The sequence below is a fragment of the Catharus ustulatus genome, chromosome 38 (genome assembly GCF_009819885.2).
Source record: "Catharus ustulatus isolate bCatUst1 chromosome 38, bCatUst1.pri.v2, whole genome shotgun sequence".
NCBI classification, from domain to species: domain Eukaryota; kingdom Metazoa; phylum Chordata; class Aves; order Passeriformes; family Turdidae; genus Catharus; species Catharus ustulatus.
Window position 1 is genome coordinate 826,315 of NC_046258.1, and position 19,422 is coordinate 845,736.

A 19,422-nucleotide genomic window follows, 5' to 3' on the forward strand; every position below is an offset into this window, starting at 1 on the left:
GAGATCGAGAACCGGCCCTTGACTGATAATGAGTACATGGTGCTGCCATCCTTGTGGATACTTGCAACAAAATCCAGCGCCTTCCCGGGGCTCTGTCGAGCCCAGGTCATTCCAAAACTCCCAAATGTGAATCCAGACGTGCGGCAGAGCAGAGTCAGGGACCCCCCGGGGGGCTGGAGGTCCCCCCCGCACTCCAGCAGGGTCACGACCACCTCATCCCAACCCCAAATCTTCACCGGTTCTGTCCCAGACTCCACTGGTTTGATCTAAATCTCCACCAGAATTTTCCTGAATTAAAAAATCATAGAAAATACTGAAAATATCTTCAATTAACAAACAATTAATGAAATTAACCCAAACCCTCCTGGCTCAGGTTTTTCTGCTTTCAGGGCCGGATCTGCCCCTTTGGGGACTTCCCCAAAAAGCCACAAAAAGGCCCAAAATGGCTCCAAATTTCGGGTTTTGCTTTCAGTGCAGCTGCAGCTGCTGACACCTACTGGGGGCTGTAATGAGAGCAGTTAATTAGAGTTATTTGAGCAGAAATTTAAGGCCAATACCGTTAAAAAACCTCCTGAATTAATAGGAGCAATTACAATAAATAGTTTTATTTGTTTCATTATAGTCTTTATTTATTTAATTGGTTTTTACTAAATGTATTAATTATCAGCATACAGGGCTGAAATAAAAGTTTATTCGGGTTAATGACTGTCATCATCAGAGCTAATAACGGAATATTTCTCAGTTCAAAGTCAATTTAACCCCAACACGCTCGGATCCGGCGCCTCATCCCCATCTCCCCTTGTTCCCGCAGGGCTCCGGGCGGCCGTGACCCTGCTGGACTGCGGGGGGGACCTCCAGCCCCCCGGGGGGTCCCTGACTCTGCTCTGCCGCGGGAATGGATTCGATTTTGGGAGTTACAACATGTACTGGATCCGTCAAAGATCTGGGAAGGTGCTGCAATGGGTTGCACAGATCACCAAGACTGGCGGCTACAGTTACGCATCTTCAGTTGTGGGTCGTTTCACGATCTCCAGGGACAACGGGCAGAGCTCAGTGATGCTGACCATGAACAACCTCAAGGACGAGGATTCCGGCGTTTATTTCTGCGCTAAAGATGCTGGTTCTTGTGCTGGTGTTTGTGCTGCTTATCTTGATGGTTTTGACCTCTTCCCCTACATGTTCCCAAGTGGCCCCAGACCCTTCCCCCAAATCACATCTCATGATCCAGACCTCGAACCCTCGCCCTGCATCTTTAGTGCTGTCCCAAAGTAGAGCTTTAGCCCAAAGTCTTTAAGACCAAACTTTGGATCCAGGGCCGATTGCTGAGGTTTGGGTCGCAGAGCTCAAAGCTTTGGAGGAACGACCAAGAGTTGGGTCAGGGGTTGGGATTGGCAGGAAAGGTCAGGGGTGGAGATTTGGGGCTGAACCAGTTCCAGGCTGGATCTCGGGAAAGAAATAATTTGAGGGGTTGGGGTTTGGGGAAAGGGTCTGGGGACAACTGCGGACAGGTGGGGACAAAGGGGCGACACGGTGACAGCGATGCGTCCAAAATCATCAACATGACCATCAACAGCACAGCAATCATCAAAATGTCTGGCACAGAAATAAACGCCGGAATCCTCGTCCTTGAGGTTGTTCATGGTCAGCGTCACCGAGCTCTGCCCGTTGTCCCTGGAGATCAAGAACCGGCCCTTGACCGATGGCGCGTATCCGGTGCTACCACCGCTGTAAATACTCGCAACGAATTCCAGCCCCGTCCTGGGGCTCTGGCGGATCCAGCTGATTTTGTAACCCCCGAAATTGAATCCAGATCCGCGACAAACCAGGGCCAAGGTGGCCCCGGGGGGCTGGAGGTCCCCCCCGCACTCCAGCAGGGTCACAGCCGCCCGGAGCCCTGCGGGAACAAGGGGAGATGGGGATGAGGCGCCGGATCCTGGCGTGACCCGGGCTGGGCGTGGCGTTCTGGGGCCCCCGGGGATGCAGAAACAAAGAGTCTGTGCCCAGTCCCAGTTACAAAGTGTTCATTGGGATATTTGTGGTTATCTCGGCTCCAGCCCCCCGGGGGGTCCCTGACTCTGCTCTGCCGTGGCAATGGATTTGATTTTGGGAATTTCTCCATGTACTGGATCTGCCAGAGCCCCAGAAAGGGTTTGGAATACGTCGCAGGGGTCAGCACCAATGGTGCCAACACCGACTACGCAGCCTCGGTGCAGGGCCGGTTCTCGATCTCCAGGGACAACGGGCAGAGCTCGGTGACGCTGACCATGAACAGCCTCAAGGATGAGGATTCCGGCGTTTATTTCTGTGCCAGATGTTACAGCGGGTATTGGGCTCCTGGTGGTGTTCATGCTAATCTTGTTGGTTTTTCTGATCATGCTGCTCCTGGCTGCAATTCCCCATTACTGGGCCCCCAAATGTCCCAAAATCCAGAAATCATTCCCTGAAATTGCAAACATTGGTCGTGTCCTTAAATTTCTGCCTCAAACTCCTCCATGCTTGCCCCAACTCTTGAATTTGCCCCCCAGTTGTTCCCATTTCCACCCACATCACTCCACCAGCTCCCCCTCCCCTGAGTGGCTGAGTTGACGTGGAGCCGACGCTGGTAGAAGTGTTTCGGTGCCAGTTCTGTTGGCTTTAGGGGTGTTTAAGGAGTTGTTAATTAGAAAAAAATTATAGAGGGTGAGGTAATCATTTCATAAATGAATCAGGGATTTTTGAGTGACTTGAGGGGTTTTGAAGGCCTGGAAACCTCAGGTGGAGATTTGAGATCAACCTAGCAGAGTTTGTAACAGCTTTGGTGAAGATTTGGGGCGGGGGCGGCCGTAACCCTGCTGGAGCGCGGGGGGGACCTCCAACCCCCCGGGGTGTCGATGGCCCTGGTGTGCCGCAGGTCTGGATTCAATTTCGGGAGTTTTGGAATGTGGTGAATCCGCCAGAGCCCGGGGAAGGGACTGGAGTACGTAGCGAGTATCAACAGCAATGGTGGCACCGCCTATGCGTCATCGGTCAAGGGTCGGTTCTCGATCTCCAGGGACAACGGGCAGAGCTCGGTGACGCTGACCATGAACAACCTCAAGGACGAGGATTCCGGCGTTTATTTCTGCGCCAAAGATCAAGATGGTTTTGCTTGGGATGGTTATGGGGCTGCACCTGGTGCTGCTTCCGTCCCACCCCAGCTGCTCTGACCCCCTCCTGACCTTTTCTGCCAATCCCAACCCCTGACCCAACTCTTGGCTGTTCCTCCAAAGCTTTGAGCTCTGCGCCCCAAACCTCAGCACTCGGCCCTGGATCCAAACTTTGGTCTTAAAAACTTTGGGCTAAAGCTCAACTTTGGGACAGCACTAAAGTTTCGGGGTCAGTGGTCAAAGTTGGATTCGAGGGTTGGGATTTGAGGGAAGCGTCTGGGGACATTTGGGGACAGGTGGGGATGCAGTGATGGGTGTCGAAACCACCAACATAAACATAAGCAGCCCAACCATACGCAGCTCTGGCGCAGAAATAAACGGCGGAATCCTCGTCCTTGAGGTTGTTCATGGTCAGCGTCACCGAGCTCTGCCCGTTGTCCCTGGAGATCCAGAACCGGCCCTTGACCGACGGCGCGTAACGGGTGCTGCTGCCACTGCTGTCGATCCCTGCGAGCCATTCCAGCGCCTTCCCGGCACTCTGGCGGGCCCACATCATGTCGTAATTCCCAAAATCGAATCCATTCCCGTGGCAGAGCAGAGTCAGGGACCCCCCGGGGGGCTGGAGGTCCCCCCCTGCACTCCAGCAGGGTCACGACCGCCTCATCCCATCCCCAAATCTTCACCGGTTCTGCCCCAAACCCCCCCAGGACCCCGTACCCGGCACATCCCGGCCATGGCCTCGAGCTCCCTCCCACTCCTCGCCCTCCTGGCCCTGCTGGCCCTGCCAGGTGGGTCCCAGGCGCCTCCGGAGAGCCACGCCCAGCCCGGGCCACGCCCGGATCCGGCGCCTCATCCCCATCTCCCCTTGTTCCCGCAGGGCTCCGGGCGGCCGTGACCCTGCTGGAGTGTGGGGGGGACCTCCAGCCCCCCGGGGGATCCCTGACTCTGCTCTGCCGCGGGTCTGGGTTCGATTTTGGGAGCCACGACATGTACTGGATACGCCAGAGCCCCAGGAAGGCGCTAGAATGGGTCGCAGGGATCTACAACGATGGCAGTTACACCGGTTACGCATCGTCAGTCAAGGGCCGGTTCTCGATCTTGAGGAACAACGGGCAGAGCTCGGTGACGCTGACCATGAACAACCTCAAGGAAGAGGATTCCGGCATTTATTTCTGTGCCAAGGATGCTTCTGATGGTTATAGTAATGCTTATCGTGTTGACGGTTTCTGGCCCGTCCATGTCACTCTTGACTTTCCCCCAATTTTGCCATTTTCCTCCAAATCTCCCCCTGCCCTGACTGACCACGCTGTCATGGAGCCGACGCCGGCAGAAGCGGTTCGGTGCCGGGTCTGGGGCTGGGCCGGAGCCTTTGCCCAAATCCCTGAATTTCTGATTTTTGGGTTGAGATTTGGGTCAGAACCAGGGGAGGGTTTGGGGTCAGTGGTGACCATTGGGTCAGCCGGGGGAGACTGGGGACAAAGGGTCAGGACTGGGGCAGGGGCTGAGGGCTGGGGGAAGGGTCTGGGACATTTGGGGACAACAGGGGAATGGGTGAAGGGGACGGGACCAAACCCATGAATATCATCAGCATCAGCACAACAACTAGCAGCAGATCTGACCATGAACAACCTCAAGGACGAGGATTCCGCCGTTTATTTCTGTGGCAAATCTTACTATGCCAACGGGGGTGATGATAACGCTTGTGCTCAGTGTGTTGCCAATGCTGGTTCTCATCCTACCCCCCATTGCTGGGTCCCCAAATCTCCCAAAATTCCCCCAAAATTCCGGTTCCTGTTTCAGTGCCGAACACGCCAGTGGTGTTGGTGATGACGCTGGCGCTCGTTACGTTGATGATTTTCACCCGTAGCCGTCATCCAATCCCCGCCAGTCTCCAAATGAAGACAAAAGAGGCTCCAAACAATCCCCACACTGGAGATGCAGAACTCCCAGGGCTGTTACAGCTTGGGCCCAGCACTGAAGATTCGGGGTTGTTGTTCAAGGTGGGGGTGAAGGGTTGGGATTTGGAGAAGGGTCTGGGGACATTTGGGGACAGGTGAGAGAGATGGGACCTTAAACATCAACATACTTAGCACCATCACCAGCACTACCATCAGCACTTTTGGCGCAGAAATAAACACCGGAATCCTCGTCCTTGAGGTTGTTCATGGTCAGCGTCACCGAGCTCTGCCCGTTGTCCCTGGAGATCGTGAACCGACCCTTGACAGACGGCGCGTACCAGGTGCTGCCACTCTTGCTGATACTCGCAACCCATTCCAGTGCCTTCCCGGGGCTCTGGCGGATCCAGAACATTCCGAAATTCCCGAACGTGAATCCATTCCCACGGCAGAGCAGAGTCAGGGACCCCCCGGGGGGCTGGAGGTCCCCCCCGCACTCCAGCAGGGTCACGGCCGCCCGGAGCCCTGCGGGAACAAGGGGAGATGGGGATGAGGCGCCGGATCCGGGCGTGGCCCGGGTTGGGCGTGGCACTCTGGGGCCCCTGGGGATGCAGAAACAAAGAGTCTGTGCCCAGCCCCAATTACAAAGTGTTCATTGGGATATTTGCGTTCATCTCAGGTCCAGCCCCCCAGGGGGTCCCTGACTCTGCTCTGCCGCGGGTCTGGGTTCGATTTCGGGAGTTTCGGAATGTGGTGGATCCGCCAAAAACCTGGGAAGGCGCTGGAATACGTTGCGAGTATCAACAGCGATGGTGACTACACCAACTACGCACCGTCGTTCAAGGGCCGGTTCTCGATCTCCAGGGACAACGGGCAGAGCTCGGTGACGCTGACCATGAACAACCTCAAGGACGAGGATTCCGCCGTTTATTTCTGTGCAAAACGTTTTGATGGTTCTGCTCATAATGCTGATGCCAGTGCTGGTTCCATCCCACCCCCGCTGCTCTGACCCCCCCTGACCTTTTCTGCCAATCCCAACCCCTGACCCAACTCTTGGTCGTTCCTCCAAAGTTTTGAGCTCTGCGCCCCAACCTCAGCACTCAGCCATGGATCCAAATTTTGGTGTTAAAAACTTTTAATGAAAGTTGAACTTTGGGACAGCACTAAAGGCTTGGGGTCAGTGCTCATGGTTGGGGTCAAGATTTGGGTTTGGGGGAAGGGCCTGGGGACACTTGGGGACAGGTGGGGACACAGTGACAGGGAAGGAATTGCAAGCAACAATACAAGCCGCACAATCAGCACCACAAGCACCACAAGCACCAGAATCTTTGCCGCAGAAATAAACGCCGGAATCCTCGTCCTTGAGGTTGTTCATGGTCAGCGTCACCGAGCTCTGCCCGTTGTCCCTGGAGATCGAGAACCGGCCCTTGACTGACGGCGCGTACCGGGTGCTGCCACTGCTGTAGATCCCGGCGATCCATTCCAGCGCCTTCCCGGGGCTCTGGCGGACCCAGTACATGCCAAAACTCCCAAACGTGAACCCAGACCCGCGGCAGAGCAGAGTCAGGGACCCCCTGGGGGGCTGGAGGTCCCCCCGCACTCCAGCAGGGTCACGGCTGCCCGGAGCCCTGCGGGAACAAGGGGAGATGGGGATGAGGCGCCGGATCCGGGCGTGTTGGGGTTAAATTCTCTTTGAACCCAAAATATATTGCGTTATTAGCCCTGATGATGAAAGTTATTAACCGTAAAAAACTTTTATTATAGCCCTGTATGCTGATTATTATTACACTCAATAAAAACCAATTAAATGAATAAAGACTATAATGAAACAAATAAAACTATTTATTGTAATTGCTCCTATTAATTCAGGAGGCTTTTTGACGGTATTGACCTTAAATTTCTGCTCAAATAACTCTAATTAACTGCGCTAATTACGACGCCCAGCAGGTGCCAGTAGCTACAGCTGCACTGAAAGCACAACCCAAAATTTGGAGCCATTTTGGGCCTTTTTGTGGCTTTTTGGTGAAGGCCCCAAAGGGGCGGATCCGGTCCTGAGAGCAGAAAAACCTGAACCAGTATGGTTTGGGTTCATTTCATTAATGTTTTGTTAATTGCAGTTGTTTCCATTATTTTCTGTGATTTTTGAATTTGATTTTAGTAAATTTACAGGCTATGGAGGATTTATTGATTTTATTTTATTGTGTTTTCATTATTTTTATTATTTTTGGTTTGTATTTGTTACCACTATTGTTTTATTATTTTTCAGAAAATCTCCAGGTCCAAATCTGTCACCCCCAGCCCGTGAATTCCTGAATACAATAAACAGGAATTTAAATCATAAATAAATTATTGAATGATCTGGATACTACAAACAGTATTTCAACACCAAGTCTGGAGTTCTGTCCCCCTCGTTTTTGCTCTTCAGTCAGGGTCAGTGCTCAAGGTCGGGGTCAAGGGTTGGGGTCTGGTGACATTTGGGGATCAGTGGCGATGCCAAGACGGGGATGGGATAAAAACCAGCAGCAGCACCACCAACTTCAACCCAATGACCACCGGCATTTCTGGCACAGAAATAAACGCTGGAATCCTCGTCCTTGAGGTTGTTCATGGTCAGCGTCACCGAGCTCTGCCCGTTGTCCCTGGAGATCGTGAAGCGGCCCTTGACCGACGGCGCGTACCAGGTGGTGCCCCCGATGCTGATCTCCCCAATCCATTCCAGCGCCTTCCCAGGGCTTTGGCGAACCCAGCCCAGGTTGTAACCGGTGAAACTGAACCCAGAGGCGCGGCAGAGCAGAGTCAGGGACCCCCCGGGGGGCTGGAGGTCCCCCCCGCACTCCAGCAGGGTCACGGTCGCCCGGAGCCCTGCAGGAACAAGGGGAGATGGGGATGAGGAACCGGATCCGGGCGTGGCCCGGGCTGGGCGTGGTGCTCCTGAGGTGCCCGGGACCCACATGGCAGGGCCAGCAGGGTCAGGAGGGGATAGGGAGGTGCTGGGGTCACAATTTTGGGCCAGCAGTCGAGATTTGGCGTTTATGGTTCGAGCTTTTCCCATCCCCACCTCTCCTCATTCCCACAGGGCTCCGGACGGTCGTGACCCTGCTGGAGTCCGGGGGGGACCTCCAGCCTCCCGGGGGTTCAATGGCCCTCGTGTGTCGCGCCTCTGGATTTGATTTTGGGAGTTTCTCCGTGCTGTGGGTCCGGCAGAGCCCCGGCAAGGCGCTGGAGTGGGTCGCAGGGATCCACAGCGGTGGCGGCAGCAAGTACTACGCATCGTCGGTCAAGGGCCGGTTCTCGATCTCCAGGGACAACGGGCAGAACTCGGTGACGCTGACCATGAACAGCCTCAAGGACGAGGATTCCGGCATTTATTTCTGCACCAAATCTTACTATGCCAACGAGGGTGATTACAACGCTTGTGCTCAGTGTGTTGCCAGAGCCGATTCACATCCAAGTCCCCATTGCTGGGTCCCCAAATTTCCCAAAATTCCCCCAAAATTCCAGTTCCTGTTTCAGTGCCGAACGTACCGGTGGTGTTGGTGATGACCCCGGTGCTCGTTACGTTGATGATTTTCACCCGTAGCCGTCATCCAATCCCCACCAGTCCCCAAACGAAGACAAAAGAGGCTCCAAACAATCCCCAGATTGGAGACCCAGAACTCCCAGGGCTGTTACAGCTTGGGCCCAGCGCTGAAGACTCGGGGTTGGTGTTCAAGGTGGGGGTGAAGGGTTGGGATTTGGGGAAGGGTCTGGGGACATTTGGGGACAGGTGAGAGAGATGGGACCTTAAACATCAACATAATTAGCAGCAGTGTCTCTGCCACTATCAGCAGATTTGGCGCAGAAATAAATGGCGGAATCCTCGTCCTTGAGGTTGTTCATGGTCAGCGTCACCGAGCTCTGCCCGTTGTCCCTGGAGATCGTGAACCGGCCCTTGACCGATGGCACGTAGGCCGTGCTGCCATCCTTGTGGATACTTGTGACAAAATCCAGCGCCTTCCCGGGGCTCTGCCGAGCCCAGGTCATTCCGAAACTCCCAAACGTGAACCCAGATCCACGGCAGAGCAGAGTCAGGGACCCCCCCGGGGGGCTGGAGGTTCCCCCCGCACTCCAGCAGGGTCACGGTCGCCTCATCCCATCCCCAAATCTTCACCGGTTCAGCCCCAAACTCCACTGGTTTGATCTAAATCTCCACCAGAATTTTCCTGAATTAAAAAATCACAGAAAATAATGGAAATAACTGCAATTTACAATAAATCAATGAAATGAACCCAAACCCTCCTGGCTCAGGTTTTTTGCTCTCAGGGTCGGATCCGCCCCTTTGAGGACTTCCCCAAAAAGCCACAAAAAGACCCAAAATGGCCCCAAATTTCGGGTTTTGCTTTCAGCGCAGTTGCAACTGCTGGCACCTTCTGGGGGTAGTAATTAGTGCAGTTAATTAGAGTTACTAGAGTGGATATTCAAGGCCAATACCTTAAAAAAACCTCCAAAATAATAGGAATAATTAAAATAAATAGTTTCATTTATTTTTTATTCATGAAATTGATTTTTATCAGTGATAATATTTATCAGCATACAGGTTTTTAATTAATGTTTATTAGGGTTAACGTCTGTCACCATCAGGGCTAACAAGGGAAAATATCTGGGTTCAAACTCAATTTAACCACAACATGCCCGGATCCAACGCCTCATCCCCATCTCCCCTTGTTCCCGCAGGGCTCCGGGCGGCCGTGACCCTGCTGGAGTGCGGGGGGGACCTCCAGCCCCCCGGGGGGTCCCTGACTCTGCTCTGCCGCGGGAGTGGATTCGATTTCAGGAATTATGGAATGTTCTGGACCCGCCAGAGCCCCGGGAAGGGCCTGGAGTTCGTGGCGAGTATCTACAACGATGGTGACACCACCCACTACTCACCGTCGGTGCAGGGCCAGTTCTCGATCTCCAGGGACAACGGGCAGAACTCGGTGACGCTGACCATGAACAACCTCAAGGACGAGGATTCCGCCGTTTATTTCTGTGCCAAAAATGCCCGTCCTGATGCAAACGTTGGTGCTGTTGAAGATTTGGGTCAGCACTGGGGGTTGTTTTCAGCCCGGGCGGATTTGGCGGGACAATGTGGATTTCAGACGAGCTGGCTGAGTTCTGGGGCCAATGATTGCTTTAGAGGGGCAAGGTCAGGATGAGGAACCAAAAAGGTGAGGACTGGGGGCAGGAGGTGAGAACTTGGAGAAGAAATTCAGGGCACAGTGACAAGTTAGAACCGGGTCATGGCAACAGGGCCAAAACTATAAACTGGAGCAGTAGCAGCATCCCAACCACCATCAGTGTGAGCAGATTTGGCACAGAAATAAACGGCGGAATCCTCGTTCTTGAGGTTGTTCATGGTCAGCGTCACCGAGCTCTGCCCGTCGTCGGTGGCCAACGTGAACCGGCCCTTGACTGACGGCGCGTAGTAAATGCCACTCTTCCGGCTCACCCGCGCAACGAGTTCCGGTGACTTCCTGGGGCTCTGGCGGATCCAACCCATTGCAAATTTCCCAAAATCAAACCCGGAGGCACGGCAGAGCAGAGTCAGGGACCCCCCGGGGGGCTGGAGGTCCCCCCCGCACTCCAGCAGGGTCACGGCCACCCGGAGCCTTGCGGGAACAAGGGGAGATGGGGATGAGGCGCCAGATCCGGGCGTGGCCTGGGCTGGGCGTGGCGCTCTGGGGCCCCTGGGGATGCAGAAAAAAAGAGTCTGTGCCCAGTCCAAGTTAAAAGGTGTTTATTGTGATTATTATTTACATTTATATCATCTTTGGGCGGCCGTGACCCTGCTGAAGTCCAGAGGAGACCTCCAGCCCCCCGGGGCGTCCCTGACTCTACTCTGCCGCGCCACCGGGTTCAATTTCGGGAGTTTTGGAATGATCTGGTTCCGTCACAGCCCAGGGAAGAGACTGGAATACGTCGCAGGTATCGGCAGCAATGGTGGCAGCAGTGACTACGCTTCGTCAGTCAAGGGCCGGTTCTCGATCTCCAGGGACAACGGGCAGAGCTCGGTGACGCTGACCATGAACAACCTCAAGGACGAGGATTCCGCCGTTTATTTCTGTGCCAAATGTTCCTGCACTGGTTATAGTGGTGCTACTGCTGGTCTTGTTGTTTTTGGTGACAATAGCATTTGTGACTCCAAGGTCCTATTGCTGGGTCCTCAAATGTCACAAAATCTCAAGAGCCTTCTCTGAATTCCCAACCTCATCCTTGAGCTTCTCCCTCAAACTCCCGCATCCTTGCCCCAACTCTCAACTTTGCCCCCAGTTATTCCCATTTCCCCAAATCTCCCCCGGCTCCCCCTGCCCCTGATTGGCCGAGCTGACTGGGGATCAGCGCCCAAGGTTGGGTCAAGGGCTGGGATTTGGGGGAAGGGTGTGGGGACGGGTGGGGACAGGTGATGATACAGTGATGGGACAGGGGGCAAAATTGCCAACATAACCAGCATCAAGAGGATCATCATAACCACCATGATGTTTGGCACAGAAATAAACGGCGGAATCCTCGTCCTTGAGGTTGTTCATGGTCAGCGTCACCGAGCTCTGCCCATTGTCCCTGGAGATCGTGAACCGGCCCTTGACTGACGGTGCGTAGTAGGGGCTGCCACCACTGGTGACCCCTCCGAGCCATTCCAGCGCCTTCCCGGGACTCTGGCGGATCCAGATCAGGGCGAAACTCCCAAAATCAAACCCAGAGGCTCGGCAGAGCAGAGTCAGGGACCCCCCGGGGGGCTGGAGGTCCCCCCCGCACTCCAGCAGGGTCACGGCCGCCCGGAGTCCTGCGGGAACAAGGGGAGATGGGGATGAGGCACCGGATCCGGGTGTGGCCCGGGCTGGGTGTGGCGCTCTGGGGCCCCTGGGGATGCAGAAACAAAGACTCAGTACCCAGTCCAAGTTAAAAGGTGTCTATTGTGATTATTATTTACATTTATATCATCTTTGGGTGGTCGTGACCCTGCTGGAGTGCGGGGGGGACCTCCAGCCCCCCGGGGGGACCCTGACTCTGCTCTGCCGCGGGTCTGGGTTCAATTTCGGAGACTTCGGAATGGGCTGGTATCGCCAGAGCCCCGGGAAGGCACCGGAATGGATTGCGAGTATCAGCAACAGTGGCAGCAGTTCCTGGTACGCGTCATCGCTCAAGGGCCGGTTCTCGATCTCCAGGGACAACGGGCAGAGCTCGGTGACGCTGACCATGAACAGCCTCAAGGACGAGGATTCCGCCGTTTATTTCTGTGCCAAATCTATTAATACTGCTGACCCTGCTGCTGGGTATGTTGACAATTTTGGTGCTGGCCCCGCCCCGATATTTGAGTCCCCACCCTTCCCCAAATCTCCCCAAATCTCCCCAAATCTCCCCCCAGTCCCCAAACCTAGCCCCAGCTCTTGACCATTGATCCCAACCTTGCCCAGCTCTGCTCCCAGTTCCCAAACCACATCTGCCAACCCCAAATCTCGACTTTGTTCCCTTGAACTTTGCCCTGAAGCAGTGGATTTGGGTCAGCACTAGTGGTCGGTTTCAGCCGTGGTGGATTTGGGCCAATCCCACAGAACAGGGGAGAGTTGGCCGAGTTTTGGGTTAGTGATCCCATTAGAGGGACAAGGTCCAGTTCAGGAGCCCAAATGATGTTTGGGGCCTGGGGCCACCTTAACCCCCATCACAAGCACCGGGGAAACATCTGACACAGAAATCAGCGTGGGAATCCTCGTCCTGGAGGCTGAGATGGGAAAAGGTCAAACCCCTGACCCAACTCTTGGCCTTTCCTCCAAAGCTTTGAGCTCTGCGCCCCAAACCTCAGCACTCGGCCCTGGATCCAAAGTTTGGTCTTAAAGACTTTGGGGTAAAGCTCAACTTTGGGACAGCAATAAAGACTCAGGAACAGCGTTCAAGTTCAGGATAAAGTATTGGGATTTGGGGGAAGGGTCTGGGGACATTTGAGGACAGGTGGGCCACAGAGTCAGATGGGGTGAAAACCATGAACGTGTTTAGCACCAGCCCAACCAGTACCACTACCAGTAGATTTGGCGCAGAAATAAACGGCGGAATCCTCGTCCTTGAGGTTGTTCATGGTCAGCGTCACCGAGCTCTGCCCGTTGTCCCTGGAGATCGAGAACCGGCCCCGCACTGATGGCGCGTAGCCGGTGTAGCCCCTGTTGCTGTAGATCTCTGCAACCCATTCCAGAGTCTTCTCGTGGCTCTGGCGGATCCACATCATATTGTAACTCCTGAAATTGAACCCAGATGTGCGGCAGAGCAGAGTCAGGGACCCCCCGGGGGGCTGGAGGTCCCCCCCGCACTCCAGCAGGGTCACGGCCGCCCGGAGCCCTGCGGGAACAAGGGGAGATGGGGATGAGGCACCGGATCCGGGTATGGCCCAGGCTGGGTGTGGCGCTCTGGAGGCGCCCGGGGATGTAAAAACAAAGACTCAGTACTCTGTTCAAGTTAAAAGGTGTTTATTGTGATTATTATTTACATTTACATCATCTTTGGGCGCTCGTGACCCTGCTGGAGTCTGGGGAGGACCTCCAGCCCCCCGGGGGGTCCCTGACTCTGCTCTGCAGCGCGTCTGGGTTCACGTTTGGGAATTACGGAATGAACTGGGTTCGCCAGAGCCCCGGGAAGGCGCTGGAATGGATCGCAGGGATCAGGAATGATGGAGTGACATACTACGCGCCGTCGGTGCGGGGCCGGTTCACGATCTCCAGGGACAACGGGCAGAGCTCGGTGACGCTGACCATGAACGACCTCAAGGACGGGGATTCCGCCGTTTATTTCTGTACCAAGGATAACAGAAAGAAATGTTGCAATGCTGCTGTTGTTGATGCTCATCATGACCCCAAACTGCCCCTGCATGATGCCCAAGTGTCCCAGAACCCTCTCCTCCTTCCCTGAAATCTCAATTCACATCTCAATCCTGGCCCTTGCCCACAGATCTGCCCCGTTTGGCCCAAGACAAACCCCTGCCCCAAAACCCCCAACTGCTTCTGCCCCAAACTCGACCCCTTTCACCCCAAATCCCCACTTGGGGACCACACCCGTAGTTCTGGTCTCAAACTTCAACCATGACCCCAAATCTCAACCTCTGAACAGTTTTGGGAACTGAGGTCGGGATTCAGAGCCCAGAGTTGAGTTTGGGCCAGACCCAGTTGGGGTTTGGGGTCGATGACGGTGCTGGAGCCAACGGGGGAGGTTTGGGACAAAGGGGCAGGACTGGGACAGGGGTTGGGATTGAGGGAGGGGTCTGGGGACAGCTGGGGACAGGGTGACGGAGACAGGGCCAAAACCCGAAAGACCGAAACAAGAACCAAAACCAGCATTAGCAGCAAAACCATAACGAGAATCAGGACTCTTGGCACAGAAATAAACGGCGGAATCCTCGTCCTTGAGGTTGTTCATGGTCAGCGTCACCGAGCTCTGCCCGTTGTCCCTGGAGATCGTGAACCGGCTCTTGAACGACGGCGCATAAAAAGCGCTGGCACCGTTGGTGTGGATCTGTGCAATGAATTCCAACATCTTCCCGGGGCTCTGCCGAACCCAGCACACGTGGGAACTCCCAAAATTGAATCCATTCCCGCGGCAGAGCAGAGTCAGGGACCCCCCGGGGGGTGGAGCCGAGATAAACACAAATATCCCAACGAACACTTTGTAACTGGGACTGGGCACAGACTCTTTGGTTCTGCATCCCCAGGGGCCCCAGAGCGCCACGCCCAGCCCGGGCCACGCCCGGATCCGGCGCCTCATCCCCATCTCCCCTTGTTCCCGCAGGGCTCCGGGCGGCCGTGACCCTGCTGGAGTGCGGGGGGGACCTCCAGTCCCCCGGGGGGTCCCTGACTCTGCTCTGCCGCACATCTGGGTTCAGTTTCAGGAGTTATGGAATGATGTGGGTCCGCCAAAGACCCGGGAAGGGCCTGGAATGGGTCGCAGGGATCGATGAGGATGGAGACACCCGGTACCCACCGTCCTTCAAGGGCCGGGTCACGATCTCCAGGGACAACAGGCAGAGCTCGGTGACACTGACCATGAACAACCTCAAGGACGAGGATTCCGCCGTTTATTTCTGCGCCAAAGCTGATAGTACTGATGGAAATATTGTTGGTGCTATTGAAGTTGACGGTTTCATTCTCATCCCCGTCACTGTTCCCCCAACCCTCCCCAAATGTCCCCAGACCCTTCCCCCAGACCTCACCCCTTGATCCCGACCTTCAACATTATCCCGGAGTCTTTAAGTTGAGTCCATTTGAATCTGTTGGAATCTGTTTACTAGAGAACCCCGCTGCGAGATGTCATCCCAAATTTGCCCTGAATAAAAAAAATAGAGGGGGGAAGGGTTGAGATTTAGGGGAAATGTCTGGGGCACTGGGACCAGAGGGGACGCAGTGATGTGGATGAGACCAAACCCACCAATTCCATCAGCACCAACCCAACCATCAGCACCAGCACCAGAACCACTATCAAAACGTTTGGCGCAGAAATAAACGGCAGAATCCTCGTCCTTGAGGTTGTTCATGGTCAGTGTCACTGAGCTCTGCCTGTTGTCCCTGGAGATCGTGACCCGGCCCTGCAAGTACGGCGCGTACTCCGTGTTGGAACCGTTGCCGCTGATACTCGCTTGGAACTCCAGCGGCTTCCCGGGGCTTTGGCGAATCCAGAACATTCTGTAATTCCCAAAATCAAATCCATTCCCGCGGCAGAGCAGAGTCAGGGACCCCCCGGGGGGCTGGAGGTCCCCCCCGCACTCCAGCAGGGTCACGGCCTCCCGGAGCCCTGCGGGAACAAGGGGAGATGGGGATGAGGCGCCGGATCCGGGCGTGGCCCGGGCTGGGCGTGGCACTCAGGAGGCGCCCGGGACCCACCTGGCAGGGCCAGCAGGGCCAGGAGGGTGAGGAGCGGGAGGGAGCTCGAGGTCATGGCCGGGATGTGCCGGGTACGGGGTCCTGGGGGGTTTGGGGCAGAACCAGTGAAGATTTGGGGTTGGGATGAGGCAGCCGTGACCCTGTTGGAGTGCGGGGGGACCTCCAGCCCCCTGGGGGGTCCCTGACTCTGCTCTACCGCGCCTCCGGGTTCGATTTTGGGAGTTATGGAATGAATTGGGTTCGCCAAAGACCCGGGAAGGCGTTGGAATACGTCGGGTGTATCACCAGTGATGGCAGCACTTTCTACGCATCATCGGTGCAGGGCCGGTTCTCGATCTCCAGGGACAACGGGCAGAGCTCGGTGACGCTGACCATGAACAGCCTCAAGGACGAGGATTCTGCCGTTTATTTCTGTGCCAAATATGCTGGCGGTGGTTGTGGTGCTGCTTATGCTGATGGTTTTGGCAAGATCCTTGTCCCGGACACTGCGTCCCCACCTGTCACCAAATGTCCCCAGACCCTTCCCCCAAACCCCAACCCTTTGACGCCGTCCTTCAGCACTGACCCAAGTCCTCAGTGCTGGGCTCAAAGTTGAGATGTACCCCAAAGCTTTCAAGACCAAGGTTTGGATCCAGGTCCGAGTGCTGAGGTTTGGGGCGCAGAGCTCAAAGCTTTGGAGGAATGGCCAAGAGTTGGGTCAGGGGTTGGGATTGGCAGAAAAGGTCAGGGAGGGTCAGAGCAGTCGGGGTGGGACAGAACCAGCAAGAGCATCAGTAAAACCATCAACGTAATTGGAGGCATGTTTGGCGCAGAAATAGGCGCCAGAATCCTCGTCCTTGAGGTAGTTCATGGTCAGCGTCACCGAGCTCTGCCCGTTGTCCCTGGAGATCCTGAACCGACCCTTGACCGACGGCGCGAGGTCGTAGGTGTCATCATTGTCGATACTCGCAATGAATTCCAGGCCCTTCCCAGGACTCTGGCGGATCCACAGCATTCCGTAATCCCCAAAATCGAATCCATTCCTGCAGCAGAGCAGAGTCAGGGACCCCCCGGGGGGCTGGAGCCGAGATAAATACAAATGTCCCAATGAACACTTTGTAACTGGGGCTGGGCACAGACTCTTTGTTTCTGCATCCCCAGGGGCCCCAGAGTGCCACGCCCAGCCCGGGCCACGCCCGGATCCGGCGCCTCATCCCCATCTCCCCTTGTTCCCGCAGGGCTCCGGGCGGCCGTGACCCTACTGGAGTGCGGGGGGCACCTCCAGCCCCCCGGGGGGTCCCTGGCTCTGCTCTGCCATGGGTCTGGGTTCAGTTTCACGGGTTACAACCTGGGCTGGGTTCGCCAAAGCCCCGGGAAGGCACTGGAATGGATTGGGGAGATCGCCATTGGGGGCACCACCTGGTACACGCCGTCGGTCGAGGGTCGGTTCACGATCTCGAGGGACAACGGGCAGAGCTCGGTGACACTGACCATGAACAACCTCAAGGACGAGGATTCCGCCGTTTATTTCTGTGCCAGAAATGCTGGTGGTCATTGGGTTGAAGTTGGCGCTGCTGCTGCTGTTTTTTATCCCATCCTCATCTTGGCATCGCCACCGGTCCCCAAATGTCCCCAGACCCCAACCCTTGACCCCGACCTTGAGCACTGACCCTGACTGAAGAGCCAAAACGAGGGGGACAGAACTCCAGACTTGCTGTTGAAACACTGTTTGTTGTATCCAGATGATTCAATAATTTATTTATTATTTAAATTCCTGGTTATTGTATTCAGCACTTCACGGGTTGGGTGTGACAGAATTGGACTTGATGATTTTCTGAAAAATAATGAAACAACTCTGGTGACAAATACAAACCAAAATTAATGAAAATAATGAAAATAGAATAAAATAAAATCAATAAATCCACCAAATCCTAAATTTACAGAAACCCGAATTTAAAAATCACAGAAAATAATGGAAATAACTGGAATTAACAAGCAATTAAGGAATTCAACCCAAGCCCTCCTGGCTCAGGTTTTTCTGCTCTCAGGGCAGGATCCGCCCCTTTGGGGACTTCCCCAAAAAGCCACAAAAAGGCCCAAAATGGCCCCAAATTTCGGGTTTTGCTTTCAGTGCAGCTGCAGCTGCTGGCACCTGCTGGGGGTCGTAATTAGTGCAGTTAATTAGAGTTATTTGAGTGGAAATTTAAGGCACATATACTTAAAAAACCTCCTGAATTAATAGGAATAAATAAAATAAATAGTTTTATTTGTTTCATTATAGTCTTTATTCATTTAATTGGTTTTTATTGAGTGTAATAATTACCAGCATACAGGGCTATAATAAAAGTTTATTAGGGTTAATGACTGTCATCTTTAGGGCTAATTATGGAATATATTTGGGTTCAAAGTCAATTTAACTCCAACACGTCCGGATCCGGCACCTCATCCCCATCTCCCCTTGTTCCCGCAGGGCTCCGGGCGGCCGTGACCCGGCTGGAGTGTGGGGGGGACCTCCAGCCCCCCGGGGGGTCCCTGACTCTGCTCTGCCGCGCCTCCGGGTTTGATTTTGGGAGTTACTACATGCAGTGGGTTCGACAGAGCCCCGGGAAGGCGCTGGAATGGATTGCAGGGATCACCAGCAGTGGCAGCACCTACTACGCGCCGTCGGTCAAGGACCGGTTCTCGATCTCCAGGGACAATGGGCAGAGCTCGGTGACGCTGACCATGAACAGCCTCAAGGACGAGGATTCCGCCATTTATTTCTGTGTTAAAAGTGCTGGTGCTGCTAGTGCTCATGCTGGTGCTAATGATATTGATGATTTCAACCCCTTCCCTTCACAGTGTCCCCACGTGTCCCCAAATGTCACACGACCCTTCCACTAAATCCCAAGCCTTGACGCCAACCATGAGCATTGGCCCTGAGTCTTCACCGCTAGGTCCAAAGTGGAGAATTAAGTCCTTTGGAATCCGTTGGGATTTGTTTCCTGGAGGAACCTCATGAGGACGAGTCCTCCCCAATTTGCCCAAAATGCACACAAATAACGGGGTGAAAAGTTGATGTTTGTGGGAAGGGTCGGGGGTACAAGGACAGCGCAGGACCCGGTGATGGGGACGAGGTCAAAACCATAGAAAGTGTAAAAAACACAAGTGAAATCTGAACAAGCACCATCATATTTAGCACAGAAATAAACGGCAGAATCCTCGTCCCTGAGGTTGTTCATGGTCAGCGTCACCGAGCTCTGCCCGTTGTCCCTGGAGATCGAGAACCGACCCTGCACCGATGACTCGTAATAGGTGTAGCCACCGGTGCTGCTGATCTCTGCGACCGTTTCCAGCGCCTTCCCAGGGCTCTGCCGAACCCAGCCCATGTAGGAACTCCCAAAATCGAACCCGGAGGCGTGACAGAGCAGAGTCAGGGGCCCCCCGGGGGGCTGGAGGTCCCCCCCGCACTCCAGCAGGGTCACGGCCGCCCGGAGCCCTGCGGGAACAAGGGGAGATGGGGATGAGGCGCCGGATCCGGGCGTGGCCCGGGCTGGGCGTGGCGCTCTG

General features: G+C 55.0%; 1 pseudogene and 7 gene segments (V, D, J or C); 3 read left to right on the forward strand and 5 right to left on the reverse strand.

Moving 5' to 3' along the window:
• Positions 1 to 2,992: 2,992 nt before the first annotated feature.
• On the reverse strand, positions 2,993 to 3,860 carry LOC117010065. The segment is given in 3 exon segments: positions 2,993 to 3,025; positions 3,457 to 3,750; positions 3,843 to 3,860. Coding segments are annotated over 3 exon segments (345 nt in total).
• LOC117010066 lies at positions 3,859 to 4,992 on the forward strand. The segment is given in 3 exon segments: positions 3,859 to 3,913; positions 4,003 to 4,465; positions 4,926 to 4,992. Coding segments are annotated over 3 exon segments (585 nt in total).
• Positions 4,993 to 4,995: 3 nt separating this feature from the next.
• On the reverse strand, positions 4,996 to 5,540 carry LOC117010067 (annotated as a pseudogene).
• Positions 5,541 to 7,451: 1,911 nt separating this feature from the next.
• On the reverse strand, positions 7,452 to 7,895 carry LOC117010068 (the record flags this gene model as incomplete). The annotated part of the segment is given in 1 exon segment: positions 7,452 to 7,895. A coding segment is annotated over 1 exon segment (444 nt), but the record flags the coding sequence as incomplete, so codon positions are not given.
• Positions 7,896 to 7,971: 76 nt separating this feature from the next.
• Positions 7,972 to 8,600, forward strand: LOC117010069. The segment is given in 3 exon segments: positions 7,972 to 8,007; positions 8,063 to 8,442; positions 8,534 to 8,600. Coding segments are annotated over 3 exon segments (483 nt in total).
• A 1,138-nt stretch (positions 8,601 to 9,738) lies between these two features.
• Positions 9,739 to 10,467, forward strand: LOC117010070 (the record flags this gene model as incomplete). The annotated part of the segment is given in 2 exon segments: positions 9,739 to 10,187; positions 10,404 to 10,467. Coding segments are annotated over 2 exon segments (513 nt in total), but the record flags the coding sequence as incomplete, so codon positions are not given.
• A 2,531-nt stretch (positions 10,468 to 12,998) lies between these two features.
• Positions 12,999 to 13,373, reverse strand: LOC117010072 (the record flags this gene model as incomplete). The annotated part of the segment is given in 1 exon segment: positions 12,999 to 13,373. A coding segment is annotated over 1 exon segment (375 nt), but the record flags the coding sequence as incomplete, so codon positions are not given.
• Positions 13,374 to 18,799: 5,426 nt separating this feature from the next.
• On the reverse strand, positions 18,800 to 19,358 carry LOC117010073 (the record flags this gene model as incomplete). The annotated part of the segment is given in 2 exon segments: positions 18,800 to 18,805; positions 18,957 to 19,358. Coding segments are annotated over 2 exon segments (408 nt in total), but the record flags the coding sequence as incomplete, so codon positions are not given.
• Between the last annotated feature and the right edge of the window lie 64 nt (positions 19,359 to 19,422).